This window comes from Chrysemys picta, chromosome 21, assembly GCF_011386835.1.
Source record: "Chrysemys picta bellii isolate R12L10 chromosome 21, ASM1138683v2, whole genome shotgun sequence".
NCBI classification, from domain to species: domain Eukaryota; kingdom Metazoa; phylum Chordata; order Testudines; family Emydidae; genus Chrysemys; species Chrysemys picta.
In genome coordinates, this window is record NC_088811.1 from 18,530,859 (window position 1) to 18,556,378 (window position 25,520).

Consider the following 25,520-nt stretch of genomic DNA (forward strand, 5'->3'; position numbering starts at 1 on the left):
CACTGCTGGATTTGCAGAAAAATAGCATTTGTTTAAGCCAAAGTAACGGGGGGAGGTTGTCAAACACAAGCCCCTCTGACCCAGCGTGTGTGCAACACCATAACTTTGCGTAGGCCCCTGTGGCTTCCCTTCCACTCTGTGCAGTCCCTGTTGGGCCAGGTGGCCCATTTGTGGTCGAGGTTAATGATAATGGTACGTATTACTTCTCTTAGCAATTGCCATGAGCATGGGTCTTTGAGAACTAATATATTTGGCTATCGCTGGCAAGTGAACAATACTCCAAGGTGCGCAGATATCCTCCCTACCCATCTCCATACGTGGTCTGCCACTGCAGAGTCACTTCTGTCTTTGGAAGACTTCACAGGCATGAATGTGAAAAGGAGTCCAGTGGTTGAGACCGATTGGTATGTGACTCATTTCGCTTTCCCAGGGAACGTCTCAGGACACACTGGTGCTCTGCACCATTCGTGTGGTATATACAGGGTCATCACCAGCAGAGATGCAGCCCTAGCAAGCCTGGATGCCTCCTTGAAACATCCTAAATTTAAGCAGCAGCCTATCAGGAGGCTGCCTTACCAAACAATTGCTGGGGAGAGGGAGAAAGGACCAGCCCTGGGCTGAATTACGGAAACTGCAGTGGCGAGGCTCTGGGGGGCTGCACTGTGGAGGGACTATATTCCTGCATTCAGTCAGGAGGACGGAGGGGCAGACTTTGCTTTTTCCCTTATAAATTATTCTACCCCAAGGACTCTGAGGTTTTAGAACATGTATTAGAGACAAGTACTGCAGGAGCAAAGGCACTAATAGAAAGAGAATTTTCAGTGAGAGTTTTCTCCAAATCAACTGTCCTTTTGAATTAAAAAAAGTCACAAAATCTCTCTCCCAGGAGCAGGAACATACGTCAGGAAACAGGGTTCTAAGGCCGTTTGTACTGTCTGTACACAGGAGCTTTCATCTAAAGACTTCAAGGCACTTTACAAACCTCACAGCACCCCTGAAAGCTGACCCCATCCTAGTTTCAGCATTCATCTTCACAGTCTCCGCTTTTGTTAGCATCGCTCTCTGTGTCCCATGGCTTTACATCACGTCTCTGCCACCTGTCTTCTCGTACTTCACCCATCTTTCCACTTCTCTTCTGGTGCTAATGTCCATGGACTTTGGAAAAAATCAGTGATACATTGTCAGCAAGGTGTAAAAAAGGTGCTCTCAAGGGTACTTCCTAATTGATCTGTGGGTTAACGTGAGTATCTCAGCGTTTGCATTGCAGGCTCTCCCCCTTGCAGATTATGCATATTGGAATCAGTGGGTGGTGAGTCTTGTCACATAACAGCAATATCAGACTTTTCTTACTGTAGAGCACAGGAATTGGGTAGTGTTCATTTAAATAATTTGTGAACCTCTCTGTGTTCAACAGGTAGAATTTTGCCAGAGCAGCAGTGCACCTACCCCGCTAGGTTATGCGTGTTGTTTATAGTTAGTAAACATCGTTCCTTTGACCACACTATGCCCATGTTTTTTCTTCATATTACATTTGTTGTATAAAAAGCAAAAGACACAACATTAGTCCCTGGGGCACATCAAGAGACTGGAGTTGGAAAATGAAGACCAGATTTACCAGTACTCCTGCATGTCACTCTCTTACCACAGAGAAGAAGGGTGGCGTTAAGGACAACTTCACCAAAGAGGAAACCAGCTTGATTGTGTGCTACTCACAGAGTGAATTATACCTAGACTGTACACAGAAAACACATTGTGCAGAGCTGTCATTGTAGGAACTGGCCATATCGTTCTATTTATCAGTGAACTGACCTGTTATGATGCTCATGGGCAGCATCTCCTTTGATGGCAACTCTCTCTAATCCCAAACAGTCTGAGTCAATGTCCCCCTGTCAATTCCTGTTCTCAGAGATGCTCACTGGAGTATAGGGTTTATCATATCACATCAAACTGTGGGTTCATCTAGCATAGAATCTTACGTAGCCACTAGTCCCAGATACTTCTGCAGAAAGTTCAATCTCTCCATAATGCATCTTGTCAGTTGTGCAGTGATGCACATGGGGAAGGGAGATTCCTTCGTGGCTCCTGTAGCACTCAACATATGCCCTAAAGTGTGAGGTTTCACTAAACTTTCCATAGCGTCAGTGATCAGAGAAGTCATTGGCCATAAAGTTATCCAGTGCCTTCATAATAACCCCTTAAATAAGGATTATTGCAGCCGCAGTATTCACCTCATGACCCACTTTCATCTCATGTATCTTCTTCTGGTGGCTCTAATTTGTGAAACCTTGTGGGATTATGTTTACAACCATCTAACCAATCATAATGCCAGGGAATCTCTGGCGCCTCAGATAGCTTGTTAATGGCTAGCTAATAGCTATGTGATCAGGTATCCTATAGCTACTGGCAGCATACGTTTATCAGCCAGGGCCCCCACCTGTGTTTATCAGCCATTCCTCACTGAACTTTGTCTTTGCTCTGCTATTTGTGTCTCTAGCTCTCTGCCCAGCTCCCTCTCTCCACACTTGTCATGGTGGTGGTGTTCATTGTCCCCTGGGCTCCATTCCACATCAAAAGGCTGGTGTGAAGTTCTGCACCCAGGGGAGTACATCAGATCTGTCCTTCTTCCACTACATCTCCAGGGTCTTCTGCCTGAGCGTTGCCATCAACCACATTATCTACAACCTCCTCTCCATGTTCTGCAGCTCCTTCCGGGAAATGGTCTGCTGCCATGCTTCGAGCAGGGCTTCCACACAGCTCTCCAGGCCTCAGCAAGGTATACGAGGTCCCCCTCTCAACTAGAAAAACCTGCAGGATTATCAGACACTGCTACTAACAATAAGTGCATGCCACTCTCTAGTGACACCAAGATGAAGCAGCCTGTATACATCCCTCATAGCAAGTGCATGATCTAGATACTGGATGGCTCCTGGACTGTTCTGGTGTAACAAAGCCAAGCCTCCCTGGGCCTTTTGAGTCTACAGTGCCCCCTTTTGTCAGCTGATCTGCACGGGAACTTGTCACAGCAGTTTAAAAAAGCAGCTGTCTGCCCATCCTCTGACAGAGGGAAGAGACTGGGAGAGAGTTCCCAGGATGACAGCTCAGCACAAATCCCAATCTCCTCCCAGCCTCTGAAGTGAGAGAATGATTTGGAGAATGAGTGAGCAAAGAGCCCATCTTGAGTAAAGGGGCGGAGAGAACAGAAAGACAGAACGATCCATGAAGGCAGTTTTCTGATATAATTGTTTAATAAAGGCAGCATTCAAATAGCTAACTGGCCGCTTCCCAGCTGTGCCACTTCATCTTCCAGCTGCTCACCTCTGATGGGGAGAGAGAAGGACTCTTTTGACACCAAGTCCTTGAGTCAGCTGTGCTGGCTTCATCCATTCCCCACCCACTTGCTTGGGGGGAAGGAGCAGGCATGCAGCATCTCCTTACTGCTGTGTTCCCAGACCCAAGCGCCTGTGAGGCTGCACTGGGACATCGTGGGATTTGCACCCCCCCTTGAGCCCCAATCATAGCAACGATTGAGCCTGTATTGTTTTGGGTGAGGAAATGTATGGTTTAGGATGAAGCTAAATGCTTATTGGGTAAGTAGTTGCTTGCTAAAACTTGTGACACCAGTGCTCAACAGTGATTTTACTGTCACTGGAATTTTTCCAGAGCTGTGTATGTTAGATGACCAAGGCGATCTCAGCTGTTCCTAGGTGGCTGATGCCACACGGTTATGGTGCCTGCATGTTTTATCAGTGGCTCTTCAGGGCAGCAGACCTTTGCTGATTTACCCCAGCTGAAGATCTGCCCTTTTCCCTGTGGTTAATTCAGTCAATTAGAACATTCTTTTCTCTCGACATAGTAACTACTCGAGATATTCAGTGAATGAAAAACATTAAAACTCACTGGTCAGATTCCGCTCTCAGGTGCAAGGGTGTAAATCTAGTGCAATTACTTGGCAGTTATACACATGCAACTGAGAGCAGACTATGGCCCACTGACATTTGTCTATGATGTCCTTTTTGTTCATATCTCTCCTTAAAATTGACGGCTGTTCTGTTTAAATATTATTACTGCTGACAGAATACTGTGCCCATGGTCTGCATATTTTTGTGCCCTCCACGCAGAAAAATGCAAAAGAGATCTGCGGGGGGAAATGTGCCTCTTCTCTGGCAGCCCAGCCAGCACGTCTGTGCCAGAGTGCCCGGAGCAGCCTGAGAGACGCAAATCACTGCAGGGGGAGGGAGACTGGGCGTGCGCGCCTGTGGGGAAACGTTGATCACCATCAGGGGTGGGACTGGGCGTGCTTGCCTGCCATCAAGCGAAAGAGACTCTGTCCCTCTCGCTTGCTACTGTGACTCGCGGGCGTGGAGAGGTAGGTCTTTTTATTGCGCACGAGGCAGGCTCTGTTCCCGAGGCAGAAATGTAGCAGCCTGCCTGCTAGTTAACTGATCTCATTCTCCGAGGCAGAAGGTAGCAGCCTGCCTGCACAGTAACATTGTTAATGTTCCTATTGTTAGTTAACTGTTCCCTTTCTCAGTCAATTCCCCCAGGAGCATAAAACCTGTAAAAGTTTTAAGAACCCTAGATTGCCAGAGTGATGTAAAGCCTTAAAATGGCAGTAAGGAAGTCAGCTAGGAAGATCTATGCGCTTTCTCACTTTTTTCCTGTGCTAAAGTGGCACAATAGAGTTAGATTACAACTCAGGATTTATTTTACTTACCCCTTAAAAGACTTTGAGGGCAAATAAAACAGACCAAGCAGTTAATAAAATGTCAGGACAATCAGAAGCAAACACTTCCCAAAGTACCCAGCCAGGTCCAGGACAATGATTAGCAAAACTGTATGACTTTCATGTGTGAAAGTCTGAGCAATTTAAAATGACATTCTATTTCTTTTTGGCTGTTTGTGTTCTGTAATGTAATTTAAATGAAAATCCAGGATTATAACTGGAATGCAGGGTATTAATTACCAAGTGTTTGTAACTTAACTTTCATGTGTTTAGAAAATGCTGAATAGTTAGTGACTTTTTTCTGTATTGTAGTTTAAATAAATTACCAGACAATTGAAACTGATGTGATTATATTACATTATTTTGACAAATAAAATATGCAGAATTTTTAATTTTTGGCACAGAATCCCTCCAGGAGTAAAATATGTGATTTCCCCCAAGATGTTTCTGTGTCACTATCACAGATGTTTATAAATTAAATGTTTTTTTTAAAAAAACACAATAAATGGTCCCAACCAAGCTTTGAAATTCATTCCTCACTGAGGTGTTGGGGTTGAGTAGCATTCACACCACAGCAGTTGTTTGTCTGGAGTCAGTTTCCAATGTGGCTAATACAAAGGCTAGAATGTTATTTAAAACGAAAACTGAGATTCTGCAGCAAACAGCAATGTTTGTGGAGGGATCTTAAAAATTGTGGCCTATGCCTGCTCACCTGCCTTTCCACTGATGGAAGCAGAGTCACTGGGGGCCTATTCGGCTCCCATTAGAGTCAGGGAGAGTCTTTCAGCTGATATCAATGGAAGCTGGATCAAGTCCTAGGGCTCAAGCTCACTTGAGGAATTATATTTTAACAAATGCCCTGCCCCCTCATTTCAACTGGTTTTCAAAGTTGTTTGGTCATCTAGTGAGGATGAGGCCAAACTGACTTATAACCATGTTTAAAAATATGATCTAGCATCAAGCCGATGGTCGTTTTATAATCTCTCACGATTACACAGGAGCAAATCCACTGGGGACGTAGGTCATTGACAGATGATTTTACATTTTGTCACAACGTCGAGAGTCATTTAAAATAAGGGAAAAAACATCCCTAGGATTATGCCCAGCTGGTACCAAAGTTTCACCCTTGTGTTAGTGACCTTTGTAACAGTATTAATTAGCACAAGGGAAACATGGACTACAGGGACTACCGACTATCCTCCCACATTTCTGATTTATTCAGAGCTGGGATTTGCAATACCAGCTTTGATCTAGACACACTGATCTCTGTGCAATCAGATAAATCTGCTGCTGGAATTCTGGGGGAAAGAGAAATAAAAGCTAGGGAGCCTTAATTCCCCACAGATGGTGGATTTTGCATTTCTACTTTTAGTAGTGTGCCAACGTCAGTGAGCTGCAGACAACATGTCTGAGGGAAGTCATAAGGGATCCGGTCCATGTCTCTTTGGGAAGGGGTTAGTCACAGGGCATTCTGCCACACTCCCATGGACATTTCACTCCACTTGTAAAAAAGGGCTTGAGCTAGAAACTATAGGTTTTCTCTTGCTCTCACTTCCATCAATTTTTTTTTGCCAGTGTTACTCCACTGACATCAATGGAGCTAGTCACTATTTATACCAGTGGGAATGAGAGCAAATCAGATCCCATAAATCCAGATCTTTTTATAGTCTCTCCTCTCCCCCCCCCCCAAGAAAAGCTCTGTTAATTTAAAATTCAGGTTATCGAGTGAATTCTCCTTTACAAAACTAGACCGTGACTATTGTGTCTCATTTATATTTAGGAAATAAAGCTGTAGAATACACAGGACAGGCTTCCGTAGCATCTGTGGGTACCAAGGTGCCAACAGGAGTATTAGTTCAGCCCAGTACATAAGATGGAGGAGTGACTTAGTAGAAAATAAAAATGCTCACTGTCAGCGAGGGCTTCTCCTTGGGGGTCAATGTTAACAGGAAAGTAAAACATTTTGACATAACAGACACTGCCCAGCTCCAGGGCTCAGCCCTGACCTTTGGCCTCTCGATGCAGAGCCCCATTTTCCCAGAGGCATCCTACCCCATCTCCTAAGCAACCCACATACACTGTGCCCTTCCCCCAGTGCTAGAAGAAATGGAAGGTGAGTGAGGATTAACCCCTTGTACACTAGGACCAGAGACGTTCCAGCCACCAAACCAGACAGCTGGTTCTGTGGTTTAAGGTCAGCATAAGAGGACTTGCCATGAGCTCAAAATCCCGACAGCTGCATTTTGCAGAAAGGGTCTAGAGGAGCATTGCAGTCAGTTGTATATACACAGTCTCAGTCCAGTAGTCACTGTCTGCAGCCATGTGTTCCAGGCACCAGCACTCACAGAAGCAGTCAGAATTTAGACAGGGTTTAATATTATTGTGATTGCACAGTGTAAATATCTGACCATCGGAAGATGCACAAGGTGTGAGCGGTGATCGCCTACAGAGAACAACACTGGGACCAAGACTGCACTGCAGCAACAACTGTGACTCCAGGGATTGGATGGAGCAGGGGGCATCCTTACATCAGATTCTATGTTTAATGGTGAGCTTAGATGGAGGAGAACAAGGGAGGTGGAGAGGGGGTAAATCACAGATTTCTAGGCTCTGTTCATATCCTCTTTTCCCAGTGAACTTGAAGATGGGAAGGATGGAAAGGAGAGAGACAGGGGAACAGGAAGAGAGGCAGAGAGGACAAGATCCATGTCTTCCAGCTCTGGCAACTCCTGAGGGTGAGCCAAGGTCTCCTAAATCCTGCAAGAATGAACAGCAGAACACCACCTTGCAGTCACTGCTGGCTGCCAACAAGGGCTTATGACCAAGTGGAGGAAATTAACCGGCCACAAGAGACCAGGGCAGGTTCAAGAGAACATGCATTGCCGAAAAGTCCTTGAACTTACCATGAGAAGATTTACTTATCATGCCTTTGCCCGGCCCCACAGCCAAGTATTTCAGGACTCTACAGCCCATGCCAAGTCTGAGCCAGCACTCAGCAGTGAGGTTGATTAATCACAATGGTAACATTTATCTAGCTCCAGCCCTTTGATGGGTTTGAACTCAGGCTCCAGGCAGGGCTGTAAGCAGTGATGCTGCCCTCAGCCCCAGGTCTCTGTCAGCTGGAGTCCTTCCTCTGCTGACGGTCATGTTCCTACAGCCTCTGCTCCCCTTGCACTGATATGATGTTTTGCCATCATTGCCAGCTTCCCCCAGGGGCGGGATAAAAGCAAATGCCTTAACGTAGCAACTTGTTGTGTGTCATCTGTGCTCCCTGCCTAGGCAGCCAGGTGGGTACAAGGAAGAAGGCAAATGCATCAGTGGCATTACAAGGTACTTGAAGGTGGCCCTAATTTAAAGGGATCAAGTTCCAGGCTAGTGCCCTATCATGTGTCTTCAGTCTGTGTTCTAGCTAATTCTTCATCCAGCCATACGTGGGAAACTGGGAAAAGTTAGAGCCCATTGGAGCCACAGTCCCAACACAGCTCAGTCTCCGCTCACAATGCACACACAGGGATCTACACTCACATCTGAGCCACAACACAGGACAAAACACACCGTACTCACAACTACAAACCCCCACAGGGAGGCACGCCGGCTACAGCACACACCCCAATGCCCACAACACACACACATCCATGCATTCCTACACACAGACATCTACCTAGAGACACAGCCCTGAAACCAACTTTTTACAAGTGTGCGCACACACTCGCATATCTGCATGCACTCAGAGTACAGCTACTTAGCTAGGTACTCGCATAGCTTGTCACTATAGTACTTCAGCACGAACCAATCTAATCCTCTTTGACCTTCTGTATCTAAACACTACGATTTCCTCTGTGGACCCACACAGCCCATAGTGAAACGACACGGCTCCCTACCACTCACACAGATGCAGGTTGCTTGCTGTACCCCACTCAGCCATATGGAAGAGATGGACCCCACTCTCTTAGATATTACAAAGTGGTCTAGGATGTCAGATTATGGCAAACCCGAATGGGCAAGGCAGTTTGATCCTAGTAGCTGGGCTGCTGAAGAGGATAGCTGCCTGAAAAACCCTTGGATACCAGAATAGACTCTGGCTCACAAGCACAGGAGATTCCCAATGGTCCATTGAAGCCAGTCACGCTTCGTGATGGTGGCCAAATGGGCAGCTTTAGCACTGGAAGATTGAAGTGCTGGGAAGTATGCAGTGGAGTCCATATCCCAGACATCCAACATATCCAGCATGTCGTTTCTACAGGCTGCCCCAGCTGCCAGCACAGCCCTGCAGGGCCAACGGGACACAAACCATTGCAGTCATTTCAGAAGAGAGCGTTTTTGTTGGATGGGTCAGTCAGTTTGCCGGCATCGTTCCCTTTTAAGCTACATCCCCAAAGCCTTGGGGGCAGGCGAGTCGGGGACACACAGAACAGAAGCCAACTTCCACACGTGGTCACGCAGGAGCGAGGGCAGTTAGCTGTAGAACACGGGCTTGCGATGGATGCGCACCACATTGTACGTGTTTAGTCCTGGGGCGTCAAAGCCGGGAGACAAACCCTTGCGGTCAAAAGGATAGAAATTAAAGAGCTGCCCATCCTGGGTCTCCAGTGAGACTGAGGCAGAGCCCAGCCGCAGAATGCACGGGAACTCCTTGTCAAAAACCACCTGGAAGACTCGGTCTTCCAGGTGGTGGAGCTTGATGGTCCGGTAGTTTTCAGGGATCAGCTCTTCAATATGGGGTCCAAACTGTTGCATGACCAGAACCCCAGTGGGCCCAACTTTAATCTCGTAGAAGGTCAGGTTGGAGTAAGTGTAATAGCCAACATAAGGGGTGGGATTTGGGGGAGGGCTCAGGCTTTTCTCTGCCTCCCGGAACGCTGTCTCCATGGCAGGGATAAGGTACTCATATGTCTGAGTCACAATATCTCCCCCTTGGGGCCTAGGCCCTGCCATTAGCACTATGAAGCTTAAGCGGAGCTTGGGGACAAGGGAGAAGGTGGCTGAGTAGCCATCGAGGTCGCCATCCTTCCGGATAATATCATAGCCCAGCTGCTCATTGATCTCCCAGGGGGTGCCGGTCTTGTTGGCAAAGTATTCACTGGAGCACTTAAAAAGGGGCGTCAGCATCGTCTTCACTGTGTCCGGCTCCAAAAGGCGCCGGTGGTAGGTGCCTAGGAAGACCATTGCCAGCTTGGCAAGGTCAGCAGCTGTGGAGTACATCTGGCCAGATGGCCTGTACCAGCCCAAGTCATAAAGGGGGGCAGGCTGCCCACTGCTATAGAACCCGACGGCCATTTGGGAACGGATTGGTGGTGTGATATCAAAGCCAGTGTCCTCCATGCCCAAGCGGTCCAGGATATTCTCCGAGACCCACCGCTGGTACTCCCCTTCGGCGGCATGTTCTGCCAACACGTGGGCCATCAGAGAGAAGGCTAAATTACTGTAATGGCACCTGAAACGAAAAAGAAATGCAAATCAGTGTCATCTCCGAACATGGTTGTAACTGACGCTGGCAGTTCAGGTGCCCGCTTATGCCAAGGCCCCAGGCCTCACTGATCTCTCACAAATGCATAGCTGGAAACCAGTCTTGCTTACGTGTGTCAGCATCAGCAAACTAGATATTAGATGTTAAGTTGATAAGAATGTGTTTAGTGTTTTATAAAATGTGCGTAGGATGCTGCATGTATTGTTCTCACTCAATTATGCCTCATGTTATAATGGAACAGCAAACATTTGCATTGTAAGTACACCTCTACCCCGATATAATGCGACCCGCTATAACATGAATTCGGATATAACGCGGTAAAGCAGCGTTCCAGGGGGACGGGGCTGCACACTCTGGTGGATCAAAGCAAATTCGATAGAACGCGGTTTCACCTATAACGCGGTAAGGTTTTTTGGCTCCCGAGGACAGCGTTATATCGGGGTAGAGGTGTACCTCTGTAATTAAGTAATCCATCAAATGAGAAAGAAGCCTGATGTAATGCAAATGATGGTGTCTTACAAGATGATGTTAAATCCTGTTCATTAAACACAAATGAGTCATTGTGTGAGATCGAGGATCAAAGACCTTGTAACTGCATTCCCCTCTCCCCTTGTCCTATGAAGAAGGAACATGTGTGGGAACTGCTGCTGTCAGCTTGGTTTCTGTGAGAAGAAGCTATAAATATAGACACAAGGAAAAATCCTTCATCTCTGGACTGTTTGGATTCTAACAGGGCAGAATAACTGAATGGGAAGATGGAGGTCCCCAGAGTTATGCTGGTAGTCCTTAAAGGCTTTTGGGAAACTGGCATATTACTACATCTCTACTACCATTTGAAATTATAGACTGAGTCACATGTACATGTGTTTTTACCTGCTTTAACCTCTCAATAACTCTCATTCCTTTTTTACCTAACAAACCTTTAGTAATTTTACTATAGAATTGGCTAAAAGTCTTGTCTTTGGGCTGGTCCCCACTTAGTCCGGACTTCGGACTAAGGTACGCAAATTCAGCTACGTTATTAACGTAGCTGAATTCGAAGTACCTTAGTCCGGACTTACCGGGGTCCAGACGCGGCCGGAAGTCTCCCCCCGTCGACGCTGCGTACTCCTCTCGGAGAGCTGGAGTACCGGCGCCGATTGTGGGCACTTCCGGGATCGATCCGGGATCGATTTATCGCGTCTTAACCAGACGCGATAAATCGATCACAGAACATCGATTGCGTGCCTCCGGACCAGCCGGTAAGTGAAGACTAGGCCTTTGATGTAAGATTTAAGGTACAAATTGACCTGGGGTAAGTGACTGGTCTCTTGGGACTGGAAGCAACCTGAATATTTTCTGATTTTTGGTGTAAGTGACCCTTTATCACATAGTCCAGCTTGCCTGGCTGGCAAGATAGACTGGAGTGTCCCAGGGGACTGTCTGTGACTCCATCGTAAGACTATTGTAATACTTTGGGAGTTCACATTTGTTACTGGGTTGGTGAAATCTAATTCTAGAACATACCACCAGTTTGGGTTGTCTGCCCTGGTTTTGACAGTCTGCTCTGAGGTTGGCACTCATGGGCCAGAGCCACTCCAGACAGCGTGACAGCAACAACCCTGACCTCCATAGATGCCACAGCATTAGGCATTCTATAAAAGCCACAGGCAGATTGTGATGTGGTCTGATCGTGTGCTAATGGGAACTAAGAAAAGATATTTCCAAACCCTACTCTCTTGTGCCCTGAAACCACCTTAAACTTTCAGTGGGACGAAGGGTAGGCAGATTGAGCGCAGAAAGGAGGAAGAAAGAAAGAGGAGCAGAGGTTTTGCCATTCTGAATTGCTGGTAAGTCAGGAAATGTAGAATGGAAGATTCCTACAGCAGCATTAACTTAGCCACAGTGATTCAAATAGTCAGCTTCCAAGGCCAGAAAGTGCCACTGTGATCTGGTCTGCTGTATAACACAAGCCAGAGAACGTCCCCCACAAAATTCCTAGAGCAGGTCTTTTAGAAACAAATATCATATCTTGATGTGTGACCTGTAGATATCACAGTCCACATTTAGCAATAGAGACTGGAAATACTACACTCAATACATGCCAAAAGACATCACTGCAAGAACAGTTAATTCTGCATTTCCTACCTCGTTGTTTTTAGTTGTTCAGCAGAGAGTGCATGGAGTTTTCTGCACTTAATTTCTCTTCACTGTTTTTTTTTTTTTTAAAGGAAGGTTTGGGCTGAAGGCCTGTATATGCAAAAATGCGCCATGGCTCTCAGGAGCAGGCCATAAGCTGCTTTGCAGACTTAACATGGCACAAGCATTTAAACCACCTTAAGGTGGCAAAAGCATTTAAATTGCTTTGAGTCTGCAAGGCAGCATCACAGCAATGTTAAGTCCTTAAGGAAGCATAAGTGCGTGAGTCCTGTAAGTCCATAAGCTGTTTTAAAAGTCTTAAGCTCGAATGGCGTCTATTGACATAAAACAGAAATTCGCACTTCAGAAACAACACACATGGGCACACTTTGTCTTTCTAGAGTGTTTTCCACCAGTCATAATGTTATTATTTAAATCAGGTTTTATTTCCACGCTTGGGCATGATCATAGTTCTCCATGGGCACTTCATACACACCAGGCTCAGCCATTTTGGAACTAACTGGAAATAAAAGCACGATGATCGTTTTAAACAGCAGGAAAATATTTTTTTTCCTCCCTACACTAATATCCCAAAAGTGGCTGAAAATATTCTGTTCAAAGTTCCCAGAAAAATGTTACCATTGTATGGATGCGAAGACAGGAAATGTTCCTGTGAAAAGATTAACTTTTCAGAATGCTATGGGCGTGTATGAACAAGGGGGAAAAAAATCAAAATAATTTTGACATCTGAAGTACCAAGGTGCTCAGAGACCAGCATGTGATCCCGGAGGCACACGCGTACCTCAGTGACAAGTGAGACAGGTTAACAGATCTGCAGGCCATAAGTAACCATTATGCTCATGTAGTCTGACTGCCTGGCCAAGATTTCACCCAGAGTTTCCTGAACCAATTCCATAACTTCAGGTGGTGCTAGAGCAGAGCGTTTAGAAACAGGTATCCACTCTGCATGTAAAGACTCCGTGTAATGGAGACTCCGCCAGGTCCCTAGGCAAGTTGTTCCAATGATTAATTACCCTCACTAAAAATATTCAAAGTTTGAGTTTGAATGTGTCTACTGTGAGCTTCCAGCCATTGGATCCTGTTCTGCCTTTGTCTCCTCGATTGATGAGTTCTCTATTATCAGGCACCTTAATTTTTGGCATTTTCTAACTGTTAAATGCTTGACTTTGCAAACCCAGGTAATGGTCTTGTAACAGGGTTTTTTGTTGCAATGGACATTTATAGAATTATTGACAATGTGTTGATTTTCTTGTAATTTCTTTACCTGACAACTGGATTTTTTTCTGGAATGGATCACCAAGACCTCAGCCTGTGCCTTCTCCACTGCAGATGTAAATTCTGTCCTGTCCTATTCTACCAGACACAGATCAGCCATGGGACCTTGGCTTAATGTGGCAGAATGGCCTTGCGTCCCTTCTGACGGTGTTGCCACTAGTTGCTAATGCTGACTTCCAAACTGTTCCACTTTGTCTTCTCTCTTTGTATCTAACGGTACCTGAGTGACTGATGCATGTGAAAGGAGAGCGAGGATTGCAGGCACTGTACTGTAACAGGAAGGAGCTGTCTGCACCCCTTAGCCGTTAAGCATTGCTATAGTCACCAGATATTAGCCAAGAGAAGCGTAAGTCGTGCATACACCTGACCTGGTTCCTGGGTCGACTACCAGAACATCATCCTTCAGGAGAGCCAGGGCATCTTGTGTGCTTCCTCTCCACAGCAGACTGGTGGACCGCAGCCTCCTGGGCAGCCCTGTGCCATGGGAACAAGAGGGCATAAAACAGCAAGAGACAAATAGTGATTTTTGTTAGGATAACATCAAGATTCACTCACTGAGTCTGGTCAATAATGATCCAAAATGGGAGAGTCAAAGACAAAGGAAAACAGCAGTGATTAATTACACTCTCTACCAAAGACACAGCAAATGTGCTACTACTCATAGACCCATAGACTTGACGGCCAGAAGGGACCATCATGATCATCTAGTCCGACCTCCTGCACATCACAGGCCATAGGACCTCGCCCACCCACTCCTGTAATTGACCCATAACCTCTGGCTGAATTACTGACGTCCTCAAATCATGATTTAAAGACTTCAAATTACAGAGAATTCACCATTTACACTAGTTTAAACCTGCAAGTGACCCGTGCCCCAGACTGCAGAGGAAGGCAACCCCCACCCCCCAGGATCTCTGCCAGTCTGACCCAGGGACTTCAGTACAGTACAATGTAGAGAGCTATGCCAGGGACAGGCGAATCATTCGGTAATAAGGTAAGAGCTGACCCACACTTTTCTGCCAGACTTGTTCTGCTTCCTTTTAGTAAAATGTCTTGAAGAATTATACAACCCTAGCTGGATCCAGGCATATGCAAGAGCCTTTTGGGAGGAAAGACTGATTGAAAGGGCTCAACAGATCCCAGCCTGAGCTTTCAAGTGAACATGACCCATTCGTTTAGTAGCTCGTGCAAATCTGACCCAGGGACAAATGCTCCTGCAGTTTCCATTACATCCCCAGTTGTCATTTATTTATAAGTGTCAGGAACATCCATTTTGCTGACATTTTCCAAACTTGTTTCTGTCCCAAAGTGATGTTTTGTTTCAGTTTGTGTTAAATTCCTCCAGATTTTTTTGAGTTGTAGGAGAGTGAAAACGGTTCACTTTTCCCACTGGAAATAAAATACATTTTAACCACACTTTTCAGAGCAGGGCTCCATTAAACAACCCCCCGAGGCCAAATTCTCAGCAAAACATCAGAGCTGCAGTGACTTCATTGAGATGATTTACACAAACTGAGGATCCGGAAGTGTAGAACCTGGAACTTGTCATGGGCAGAATCCTCAGCGGTTTAGGGCCTGAGCATGGTTTGGGGGGGAACTTGTGACTGACAGACAATAGAAAAGCAATAGAAAAATTACTTTGTTTGCATCAAGGTCAGTGAGCACTTGCCAAGAGTCAGATTGTTAATCCAGAAGGGACCACTGTGATCCTCATCTGACATGTATAAAAAAGGCCATAAAATGTGGGCAAAGTGTAATGAAACCCCTCCCTCTTTGTGACATCAATGCAGGAGTTCCCTATCTATCCTAACCAGGGGAGTTGGGCAGGCTGTAGGGACCAGGGTGGAGGCAGTCATGCCTAATGGTTAGAGCAGGGGTCGGCAACCTTTCAGAAGTGGTGTGCCGAGTCTTCATTTATTCACTCTAATTTATGGTTTGGCGTGCCAGTGATACATTTTAAGGTTTTTAAAAGGTCTCTTTCTATAAGTCTATAATATAGAACTAAACTATTGTTGTATGTAAAGTAAATAAGGTTTTTAAAATGTTTAAGAAGCTTCATTTAAAATTAAATTAAAATGCAGAGCCCCCCGGACCGGTGGCCAGGACCCGGGCAGTGCGAGTGCCGCTGAAAATCAGCTCGCATGCCGCCTTCGGCACACGTGCCATAGGTTGCCTACCCCTGGGTTAGAGTCAGGAGCCCAGCCAAAGGTCAGAGGCGGAGACAGAGTCGGGGTAGGCTTTAGAAGCAGGGACATGGAGTGAGGCAGGAAAGCAGGAACCGGGAACAGACAGGGGCCTGGGATAAGGAGACCAGGAACAAGCAGGAAGGCAGGGCTCAGGCAAGGAGGCAGAGACCACTCTCACAGCCAGTCAAGGATCCCTCTAGTTGATCATACAACTTTCTGTGCCTTTTTCTGGTTTAAGTAGAGCTTCCCAGCCAATCGGTGGGACTGGAGGTCTCACCCAACCAGGAGCTTTGTGGGTGGGGCCTTTTGCAAGCTAAAGCATCACTGGCCCCCTTTTCCCCTCACTCAAGTGAGCTGCTGGGCGGTGGTTGTGGCCTGAGGCCTGCACAGGGCTCTGTAGGTCTGGGTTGAGGCCCATGATTTCTCATGCAAGCCAGGGAGCTGCTGCTACAATCGCTGACTTGCATAGTTAAATATTTTCTGTTCCTGTGCAACTTAATGACCTGATCCTACAACATACTGGGAACCTTCTGAGAGACACTGAATCCCCTCATCTCTCATTTGCTTTAGTGGGAGTAACTGTACTCAGCTGACCGGGCCGTTAAAAGTCTGGTCGGCGGCGCAGGCAGGCTCCCTGCCCAGCTCCACACGCCTCCCGGGAAGCTGCCGGCATCTCCCTCTGGCTCCTAGGCGGAGGGATGGTCACTGGGGCTCTGTGCGCTGCCTCCTCCCCCAACACCAGCTCAGCTGCTCCCATTGGTCAGGAACCGCAGCCAATGGGAGCTGAGGTGGTGGTGCCTGCAGGTGCAGGCAGCACAGAGAGCCACATGGTCGCGCCTCCGCTGAGGAGCCGTAAGGAGATGCCGGCAGCTTCCTGGGAGCCTCCTGAGGTAAGTGCTGCCTGGAGCCTGCACCCCCTCCTGAATCCCAACCCCCTACCCCAGCCCAGAGCCCCCTCCTGCACCCCAAACCCTGACCCCACCCCAGAGCCTGCACCCCCAGCCGGAGTCCTCACCCCCATGCACCCCAACCCGCTGCCCCAGCCTGGATCTCTCTCCTGCACCCTGAACCCCTCATTTCTGGCCCCACTCCGGAGCCTGCACCCCCAGCCCAGAGCCTGTACCCCCTCCCACACCCCAACTCCCTGCCCCAGCCTGGAGCCCTCTCCTGCACCCCAAACTGCTCATCTCTGGCCCCACCCCAGAGCCTGCACCCCCAGCTGGAGCCTGCACCCCTGCTCCAGCCTAGAGCCCTCTCCTATGCCCCAAACCCCTCATCTCCACCACCACTCCTGCCCCCCCTCGTCGCACCCCAACCCCCTACCCCAGCCCAGTGAAAATGAGCGAGTGAGCGGGGGTGGGGGAGAGCAAGCAACTGAGGGAGGGGGAGGGAGTGAGTGGGGGCATGGTCTCAGAAAAGGGGTGGGGCAGGGGGCGGGGCAAGAGTGTTTGGTTTTCTTCAACTAGAAAATTGGCAACCCTAGCACCAAACAGGCAATGCTCAATCCCTTGGAGAGTCAGGGGCGGATACAGTAGAGCCTCCCTAATTAGCGCCACTGACTGGGAGGTTCATAGCAAGGTACTGAAATCTGCAAATTAGGAAGTGAACAAGCATAACCGGAAAAAGCAAGGTCATTGCTTTATGCAACACACTTTGTTAATTGAGCCAACAAGTGTAGTCAATTATTTATAACAGCATTTCATATTATAATCAATACATAAGTACATTGCAATATAACAAAATCTTAGCAACCTAGCACTTCGCTCCGGCACTATCTCTGCTCAGAGGTGTGAGTGGATTTTACAGCGTGCAGATCAGAGAAGTGCAGGGTAGTGAGGCTGCATTGTAGATTACTGTTTATGCTGTAAAAAGCCACCGCTAAGATATACATCACGTGCGAGACTGCAGCAGTAACGTTGCTATTAAAATCTTAAACCCCCAAAGTCAGGAAATGCAAAAGTTAACTGTGCAACTAGAACATTGCATTTGATATTGGATTCACTTTTAAAAATCTTCCTTCCCTAATTACTAGCCTGGGACGGCGTATGCGGCTAACCACCCCTTGCTGACAATAAAACCATGCATAACATGTGTTGGGTTTACTCTGTAAGGTGCTTTTCATCCCTCAGTTTTAAAGCCCTTAGAAGGTGTGCTAGCATCATTATCCCCATTTTACAGGAAGTGCAAGGAAGGCAAAGGCAAATCCCTGCCTGCCGATGCCAAGATTACCTGCTTCTGGGTTAATAATGGAATCTGCACGCTTCTAAAGGAGTGTCAAAGCAGGGCACTTGATGCCAGCTAACCGCAGGCATTAATAGATGTATCTTTTGAGGGATTTCCAGATTACATCAGGCCCTGCCGTCTACAGCTACTTTAGTATCGAAGTTACTCATTTATAAGAGAAACAGCAGATTAAGAGCCGTCCCCTGACAGCAAACACCAGGCTATTCATAGCTCAGGAATCCCAGATCAGGCGGCTGCACTGCTAACCGTTCGATTATAGAAGCTATATCCCTTCAAAACAAACAACGCTTAGCAATTCTCTGCCTCCCAGCTCCGCCTCTCCGACAGTGACCGCACTCTGGGCTGGGGCGAAACGGTGGTGAGTAGGCGCTGCCTCACATTTCATCCCTGATTTCAGTGCAGGAGTCAGGGCCGGCTCCAGGCACCAGCTAAAGAAGCAGGTGCTTGGGGCGGCCAATACCAAGGGGCGGCACTCTGGCTGGCTATTGGGGCGGCACGTCCGGGTCTTCAGCGGCAGGTCCCTCATTCCCTCTCCGAGCGAAGGACCTGCCGCCGAATTGCCGCCGAAGAGTGGAGCGGCGCGATCGCACTGCTGTGGCTTTTTTTTTTTTTTTGCCGCTTGGGGCAGCGGAAAACCTGGAGCCGGCCCTGGCAGGAGCCTGAATTACAAAGAAAAATAATTCTGACAGGAACCAGACAGGAATCCAGCGGCTCCTACTGGCTTAGCCAGGGGAAGACCTACTCATCATAGCTTCTACCAGCTCAGTCAGTGGGAGGCATATCCCAGACAATAGACCAACTCAGTGCACCTCCCAGGAGCTGGGCTGGAGAGAGGCTCCCTTTTGGCTCACCTGTTGGAGCGGCTGGAGGATCCTGGTTCACACCAGGAGGGGCTGTTTGCACTGCCTGACAAACACACAGACAGGTTTTTGCATTGCTGTGACCGTTCTCACTGGGGGACAGGGAGTTTTGTTGTTTTAATTGGTAGGTTGATGCACGGAGTCAAGCAGGAGAATGTAGTGAGGATTGAAGAACTGGGAGTGGGGTTCTCTCACCTGAGAGCTGGCTAGCCATCCTGCGCAGTGTCACAGGTGATGGCTTGAGGGGCAGCGACCCCTTCTCCAGGAAGATCAGTCCATCCGCTGTGTATCTTTGTTCAGATTCCTTGAGTCGCCCCAGAGGATTTTTAATAATGAAGCTCTGGGCATAGCGTTCCAAAGGGTCATCCAGAGAGGTCACCTTCCCTTCCTCCCACAGTTTGTAGAGCATGATAGTGGGGAAGATCTTGGAGATGCTGGCAATCCTGTCGTGGGACAAACGGTTACATGGCTTCACCACCAGCTGCTAGTCCAGCATTAACTAGTCCATAGGCCAAGTAACATTCCCTCTAATTTTTTACATCCGTGTGCGGAATGAATTTTGTTATGTGCACCAATATGGAGGGGATGTGTGGCCAAGGGGTTCAGAGTGTGGGAGGGGGCTGAGGACTGGGGCAGAGGGTTGGGGTGCAGGGGATGAGGATTCCAGCTGGGGGGGTGAAAGCTCTGGGGTGGGCTGGGGATGAAGTACTTGGGGTGCAGGCTGCCCTGAGGCTGCGGTGGGAAAAGAGGACTCCCCCAGCCCTCTCTCATGGCAGCAGCCCAAGGCCAAGGGAGAGGACCAGACTTCAAAGAGAAACTGGTGAGCTTCAGTTCATCTGCAAATTTGACACTATCAGCTCAGGATTAAACAAAGACTGTGAATGGCTAGCCAACTACAAAAGCAGTTTCTCCTCCCTTGGTGTTCACACCTCAACTGCTAGAAGAGGGCCTCATCCTCCCTGATTGAACTAACCTCGTTATCTCTAGCCTGACTCACACTTGCTTGCATATTTATACCTGCCTCTGGAAATTTCCACTACATGCATCCGACAAAGTGGGTATTCACTCACGAAAGCTCATGCTCCAATACGTCTGTTAGTCTGTAAGGTGCCACAGGATTCTTTGCTGCTTTTGCAATTTTTAGGTTTCAGAGTGGTAGCCGTGTTAGTCTGTATCAGCAAAAACAATGAGGAGTCCCCGGTGACAACTCTGTCCACATATCTATTCAAGGGACACCACCGTAGGACCTAACCACATCAGCCACACCATCAGGGGCTTGTTCACCTGCACATCTACCAATGTGTTATATTCCATCATGTGCCAGCAATGCCCCTCTGCCATGTACATTGGCCAAACCAGACAGTCTCTATGCAGAAGTATAAATGGACACAAATCTGACATCGGGAATCAAAACATTCAAAAACCAGTAGGAGAACACTTCAATCTCTCTGGTCACTCAATAACAGACCTAAAAGTGGCAAGTCTTCAACAAAAAAACTTCAAAAACAGACTCCAACGTGAAGCTGCAGAACTGGAATTAATTTGCAAACTGGATACCATCAGATTAAGCCTGCATAAAGACTGGGAATGGTTGGGTCATTACAAAACCTAAACTTAATTTCCCCCATACTAATTTCTCCTTACTGTTACTCCCACCTTCTTGTCAACTGTCTGTAATGGGCCACTCTCTTACCACTTCAAAAGAGATTTTTCCTCCCTTGGTATCCTGCTGTTTTATCTCGTTAGACTGACCTCACCCTTGGTAAAGCAACCCCAATTCTTTTAAATATTTATAACTGCTCCTGTATTTTTCACTTCATGCATCTGATGAAGTGGGTTCTAGCCCACAAAAGCTTATACCCAAATAAATTTGTTAGTCTCTAAGGTGTCACAAGGACTCCTCGTTGTTTTTGCAATTTTTAGGAGACTAATACTGGGGCCAAATTTGGGGGAATGTTAATGGCAACAGCAGGGAGATCTCCCTAAGGTTAAGTCCCTGCTTCAAAGCATGAAGGCACGAGGGCTTTTCAACTAAACAATTGTAAGAATTTTCTAATATGACAAAACAACATATTTCCCTTAATCTTCACATCTTAACACTGCTTTTCATAATTATGCCCAAGTCTTCTTCTTGAGTTGGGAATAGTTAATTTAGAGCCTCTAGGTGTATGAGTAATTCAGATTTTCCCTTAAATATGCATGACTTTGTATTTTCAGCATTGAATTTTATCTGTCATATTGCCTATTTACCTAGCTTGATTCTCAATTAGTTCCCTGTGAAGCTGCTCACAGTCTTCTCTAGGCTAGTTTAACCTGAATAATCAGGAAATTTTGCCACCTCATTACTCACTTTTTTCCAGACCACTAATACATGAAACACCACTGGTCCTAGAATAGAACCTTCCTGTACCTCACGTTTAATCTTTTCCCATGCTAACCATTTCTCCTCTTTGTTTGCTGTCTCTTTGCCAGATCAAGAACACCCCTTAAATACAGGGCAGGTTATCACTAAAGCCAAAGTAGTGCTAGTTAAGTAATCCTTTCCATACCTGTGCATGAACTTTATACAATTATGCCCTTATATTGTATGTGCGCATTTTACAAAATCCTGAAGAAATCATATGCCACTCCTACCCATGCACACATTCCAGCTCCATTGCTGCCCTCCCCAAAATGTGGTGTTTGCCATTTGAAGGGATCAAAGGCCTTGAAGCGTCATGCATTGATCTAAAGCTACTAAACTGATCGGTTTAAAGATAGTCACTTTTACTAGTAGAACTGTCTAAAATGGCATTGTGAGTCTCCTATTGATTACATCTCAGTAACTCAGGATCAAGTACGCTCAGTTTACATGTAAAAGGATGTATTTTCCAACTTCTAGTGCTGCAAATGACCCCTGTGAGTCAAGTTGTGGTCTTCCCTTGTCATGCATCATCCTCAGAGATATTGGTTCTGCAGACAAAATTCTGCCCTCAGTGACCCTTGTTCTCCCCATCCCTTTGCCTTCAATGGGTTTGCACAGCTGGTAGGACCTGAGCCCTTGAGCTTTGTTGTGGGGCGCGTGCCAAAGGTTGCCGACCACTGAATTAACGTGACTTTTCTGCCATCCCACTGTTCATTCTGTTGGTGTGTTCTACCCAGGGCCGGCTCCAGGCACCAGCCAACCAAGCACGTGCTTGGGGCGGCACCTGGTAAGGGGCGGCCAATCTTGGGATGGCGGGGGTCAGCAGGGGGGGTTCTGGCGGTGCAGCGCTCGGCGGGGGGTGTTCGGTGGCACAGCGCTCCGCGGGGAGGGGGTTTGGCAGTGCGGCGCTGCACGCGGGGATTTTCGGCAGCGCGGCGCTGTGCGGGGGGCGCTCGGGGTTGTTTGGCGGCGGGGCACTCAGCGGGGATGTTCGGCGGTGCAGCGCTCCACGGGGGTTTCAGCAGCGCTCCGTGTGGGGGGGGGTCGTTCGGCAGCACGGCGCTTGGTGGGGGCTGTTCAGCAGTGTGGCGGGGGCTGTTTGGGGGCACGCCGCACCGGGGGGGTTCAGCAGCGCAGCGCTCAGCGGGGGGTGTTCGGCAGCGCGGCACTCGGTGAGGGGGGGCTTTCGCCAGGGCGGGGCGGCACTGGGGGGGGGGGGTTAGGGCGGGGCAGCGCTTTTTTTTTGCTGCTTGGGGAAAAAGTTAGAGCCGGCCCTGGTTCTACCCCCTCCCGCACCCTGTGTCTGGTCTATTTAGATTGACAGCTCTTTGGGGCATGGATTGTCTACTACTCGGTTTGGACAGTGCTGACACAAGGAGCCCCATTCTTGGTTGGCCCAGAGGCAGGCCTATAATAAACATTAGTAATGATATTAATCTCCTGCAAAGCCAATGTAATACTTCAAAAACGGAGACTCACTGCAACTATATGGAACAGGCTTCTGCTGGACACTAAAAAACATGGACTTAACAGAGACATGGGTTTTATGGCTCATTACAACAATTTGCAACACATCCTACTGCTGCCAGCCCTTCATTTCAAATGGTCTCCTAACAGCATGTGTGAAACCCTTATGCTTAATCTGTCCCACCCTGTATTTAGCTCAGACACTTTGATTACTGCTCCCAGACCTGAGGAAGAGCTCTGTGACTCTCCAAAGGTTGTCCCTTCCACCAATAGAGGTTGGTCCAATAAAAGGTATTTCCTCACCTACCTTGTCTCTCTCGTGTCCTATAACACTGCAAACAAGACCGTTTCATTGTAACTGCACCCGGTGCACATTAAAGGGAGGATCTGTGATGGTTGTTCCATTCTTATTGCCCCACATTTGGAAGAAGTAGAGTTTTTTTAAGATTTCAAAACGTATTTATGTAATTGAATTGATATGAAGTGTATACATCCCTCCCACTTGCTATTTATCAGGGCATGGTGACAGTAATTTTCCACTAACCCAATAGCTAAACCATACCCAATTCCTGCTGTATAAACCGGCAAACCGCACCTGTAAATGGTGTACTCATTGGGCATTGCTGAGAGGGGATCAGAGCCATTTTTCTTCCCAAAGTTGCCTGTCCAGAGCACAGTGTCATTGTAGATAACAATGGCAGACATGGCAGGGAGGCCTGGGCTATGGATTTTATGGCGCAGAAGCATGTCCACCTAGGAGAAGATTAGAAAGTGGTGAGGAGTTTGAAGGTGAGCAGAGAGTAAAACAAAGAAATGAATCAATACAATAATGCACTCACAGTGAACAGGGATAATTACCTTTATCTACAAACAGTTCTGCACTAAGACAAGTCAAAATATTTAAAACAAAGCATTTTTCATTAATGATCGGTCTCTGAAAATTGAATTTTTCACAAAATCTTCGCTTTTGAATGTCCCAGCATTTCTTTAATGTTTTTGAATGAATTCAAATGAGCAGGGTCTGATGCTATTCATCCGAGGGTGCTGAAGGAATTGGCTGAAGAAATCTTGGAACCACTGGCAATAATATTTACAAACTCATGGATGACAGGAGAGGTCCCAGAAGACTGGACAAGGGCAAACGTAGTGCCCATCTTTCAAAATGGGAAAAAGGAGGAGCCCGGGAACTACAGACCAGTCAGCCTGACCTCAATACCTGGGAAGCTACTAGAGCAACGTATAAAACATTCAGTTTGCGAACACCTGGCAGATGAAGGCATAATCACTAGCAGCCAGCATGGATTTGCCAAGAACAAATCATGCCAAATCAGCTTGATTTCCTTCATTGGCAGGGTAGCTGATTTGGTGGATGTGGGAAATGCGGCGGACATAATATATTTGTACTTCAGCAATGCTTTTGACTCAGTCCCACATGGCATTCTAATAAGTAAGCTGGAGAAATGTGGGCTCGGAAGAACTACCATTAAGTGGATACATAATTGGTTAAGCAACTGCAAACAAAGAGTAACTATTAATGGAATGATGTCAGATTGGAGGGAGGTCTCAAATGGGGTTCCACAGGGATCTGTTCTGGGTCCGGTGTTGCTTAACGTCTTTGTTAATAACCTGAATGTAGGACTAGAGAGCACACTGATCAGGTTTGTGGGGGTTGCCAACACTTTGGAGGATAGAGCTAAAATTCAGAGGGATCTGGATAAATTGGAGAACTGGGCTATAGACAATAAAATGGAATTCAACAAAGACAAATGTAAGGTGCTACACTTAGGGAAGAAAAACTAAATGCACAAATACACAATGGGGGATAACTGGCTTGGCAGCAGCTCTGTTGAGAAGGATCTGGGAGTTGTGGAGGATCAAAACCTCAACTTGAGCCAGCAACGTGCTGCTGTTGCAAAAAGCAAATGCAATTTTAAGTTGCATTAACAGAGGCATTGCATGCAAGTCATGGGAGGTGATAATATCGCTCTACTCAGCGCTGGTTAGGCCTCAGATGGAGTACTGTGTGCAATTTTGGTCACCAACGTATAGAAAGGATGTAGAGAAACTGGAAAAGATCCAGAGGCGAGCAACAAAGATGATCAAAGGGAAGGAATGCAAACCATAGGAACCGGGTATGTTTAGTTTGGAAAAGAGGAGATTATGGGGGGATATGATAGCGGTCTTCAAATACTTAAAAGGATGCTATAAAAAGAGGCAATGGATTCAAAATGCAGCATAGCAGATTTAAATTAAAATCTCAGGAAAAACCATAGGCACCGACTTGATGGGTGATCTGGAGCTCAAGCCCCCAAAGAAAAAAATAAGGGGTGCTCAGCACCCCCAGGGGCCGCCGATCAGCTCTTTGGCCACTGGTGGCCACTCACGGGAGGGCGGAGATCCTTGGGGGTGGGGCAGAGCCTCAAGGCAGAGCAGGAGTGAAGCACCCACTGGGAAAAAATAAAACTCAGTTCCTGTGGGGAAAACTTCCCAACTGTCAGAACAGTAGGACAATGGAACAGACTGCCTCGGGAGTCAGGAGGTCATGGAAGCTCCTTCACTGGAGACTTTCAAAAGGATAGTCACCTGTCTTGGATGGTTGAGATATAATAAATCTGTAACTTGGCAGGGGGTTAGACAAGATAGCCCTTGCGGTACCTTCTATCCCTATGGTTCTATGAAATGCGAGTCCTCACACTAGTATCGTAGGGTGGAAGATGCATAAAGCCAAGGTCCTGACCATCTGTGGCTATTAGAA

General features: G+C 47.3%; 1 protein-coding gene across 2 annotated transcripts in view; it reads right to left on the reverse strand.

Moving 5' to 3' along the window:
* Positions 1–877: 877 nt before the first annotated feature.
* Positions 878–25,520, reverse strand: part of LACTBL1 (lactamase beta like 1) — a 45,390-nt gene continuing 20,747 nt past the window's right edge. For both annotated transcript variants that reach the window (XM_065575309.1, XM_065575308.1), the window contains 4 exons: positions 23,361–23,518; positions 19,090–19,337; positions 13,973–14,078; positions 878–10,157 (listed from right to left, as the gene is read on the reverse strand). In XM_065575309.1, coding sequence (XP_065431381.1) covers positions 9,179–10,157; positions 13,973–14,078; positions 19,090–19,337; positions 23,361–23,518 — 1,491 coding nt within the window. In that variant the 3' untranslated portion in view covers positions 878–9,178. The remainder of the gene's footprint in view (positions 10,158–13,972; positions 14,079–19,089; positions 19,338–23,360; positions 23,519–25,520) is intronic.